Consider the following 2,213-nt stretch of genomic DNA (forward strand, 5'->3'; position numbering starts at 1 on the left):
CAGACAGACACAGACAGACAGACAGACAGATAGATAGATAGATAGATAGATAGATAGATAGATAGATAGATAATTAATGAATGCCTTACATCTTCGTGTCCGTACATGCAGGCCAGGTGTAAAGGGGTGTTTCCATTGTTATCCTGAGCATCTGTGTTTGCCTTATAATGCAAGAGCAGCAGCTATAAGAGCAAACAGGAAGATCAACGAAACAACAAACAAGGGACAATGTGCATGACGAGATTCATTTTCATTATGCGAGAAGAACTTGCACAGACTGAACTAATGTTGGATGCTAGGAACTAGCCGCACAGTTTTGCAACTCTGTTCATCATAGCTACGAATCTCCATTAACACGAGCAAGGTGAAGTTCTGACCGTGACGCCCTGGAAGCCCTTCTGGCAGGAGAGGTGCAGCGGTGTGAGCGCGTGATAATCGGTGGCGTTCACCACAGCTCCCTTCGAAACCAGCAAATCAATCAGCAGGGACAGACCTGATCAGAAGCACAACACAGGGAAACAAGCCACAACATTTATTTGTCAACTCGGTGTGAAAGCTACAGATTTCAAATAAAAATGACAAAAATTCAACACAATCTAACACATTATAAAATACCAGATATATGTAAACAAACAAACAAACAAATAAACAAACAAACAAAAAAGGTAAATAACCCAAACAAATCACACAAAGCAAAACAAACATAAACCAAACAAAAACAGTAAAGCAAAACTAGGGATGCACCGGTATCGGGCCCGATACTGAGCTCCTGTACTTGTACTCGTACTCAACCAAATAAAAACAAACAAAACACACAAGCAAAAACAAACAAAAACAAAACACAAAGCAAAACAGACAAACAAAAACAAAGCAAAATTAGGTCAATGCTCACCACAAACAGCAGCAACATGTAGAGGAGTATAGCCTCTGTCATCCCGAGAGAACGGAGTCACTATGGACGGGTCGTTTAACCTCCTAAACCAAGAAAGTGCCAAGAAAGACAAGCAAAGCAACACTTTAATAATTAATGAGAAAAGCAGGCCTACATTCAAACTGCATACTTTCTAACATGTTCACTTTGCGGTGGTCATCAGCCCAATACACTGTTGCTATTACTGTATCAAACTGAATTTGATAAAGTTAAAGAGACATAAAGTTGTGATAAAGAATAAAATAAAGAAAAATCAATCAATCAATCAATGATTATACAATACAGCCATTGCATGAGCCAATGAAAGTCTTTAGATCTTTATTTAATAAAATTTCAAGTCTTTTATTTATTTAATAAAATGACTTGAATGAAGAACAGCTAAGTGCTGTCTAAAAGTAATTAATGCAAAATTTCAGATCACGGACCCAATTTATATTAAATGTCCTTTACTAATATGTACTTACATCTAAATTAATCATTTGACACAATGCACTTATTGTGTACATACATGTTTTTACATTGTATAAATATTTGAAAATACAGTCCTGTAATTACATCTGTAATTAATTTCTGTATCTATAATTACACTGTTGACCCTACCTCTACCCCTTAAACCCAACAAGACCACCAAACCTGTCCCTACTCTTAATCGTATCCGCTCTCAATAGCAGCAAGTGTTTTGCAATTTTTTACAAACACAATAGGTACATTGTAGCTAACAATTCATTATTTTATTATCAAGCGCACAGTATTTAAAGACACCTAATATAAAGTGGGACCCAGATCACTTCAAAAGCTCCTCTGCATTTATCGTGTGGATGATATGTATGATGTTCTTCAGCACTGACCCTGAGATGTGGCGGTCACAGGTGTCACAGGAACAGAGTGGGTGACATAACTTCCTCCCGTCCTCCTCATTCTCACTCTTGCTCAGCAAACGCTTCACCTCGGCCTCATTTCCTCTCACAATGTGCTGGCCACACACACACACACACACACACAGACACAGACACAGACACAGACACAGACACAGACACAGACACAGACACAGACACAGACACAGACACAGACACAGACACAGACACAGACACAGACACAGACACAGACACAGACACAGACACAGACACAGACACAGACACAGACACAGACACAGACACAGACACAGACACACAGACACACACACACACACAGAGACACAGACACACGCACAGACACACGCACAGACACAGACACAGACACAGACACAAACACAGACACAGACACAGACACAGACACAGACACA

At 39.6% G+C, this 2,213-nt stretch overlaps 1 protein-coding gene across 1 annotated transcript in view; it reads right to left on the minus strand.

The window, feature by feature from the left end:
• Window positions 1–2,213, minus strand: part of LOC107694829 (ankyrin repeat domain-containing protein 27) — a 19,612-nt gene that overhangs the window by 4,078 nt on the left and 13,321 nt on the right. Inside the window, exons 14-17 of the mRNA XM_016494526.1 lie at window positions 1,780–1,904; window positions 893–975; window positions 378–493; window positions 90–182 (exon numbers count right to left, since the gene is read on the minus strand). Of these exons, the coding sequence (XP_016350012.1) occupies window positions 90–182; window positions 378–493; window positions 893–975; window positions 1,780–1,904 (417 nt within the window). The remainder of the gene's footprint in view (window positions 1–89; window positions 183–377; window positions 494–892; window positions 976–1,779; window positions 1,905–2,213) is intronic.

The sequence above is a fragment of the Sinocyclocheilus anshuiensis genome, unplaced genomic scaffold (assembly GCF_001515605.1).
Source record: "Sinocyclocheilus anshuiensis isolate Anshui unplaced genomic scaffold, SAMN03320099.WGS_v1.1 scaffold34, whole genome shotgun sequence".
Classification (NCBI taxonomy): Eukaryota; Metazoa; Chordata; class Actinopteri; order Cypriniformes; family Cyprinidae; genus Sinocyclocheilus; species Sinocyclocheilus anshuiensis.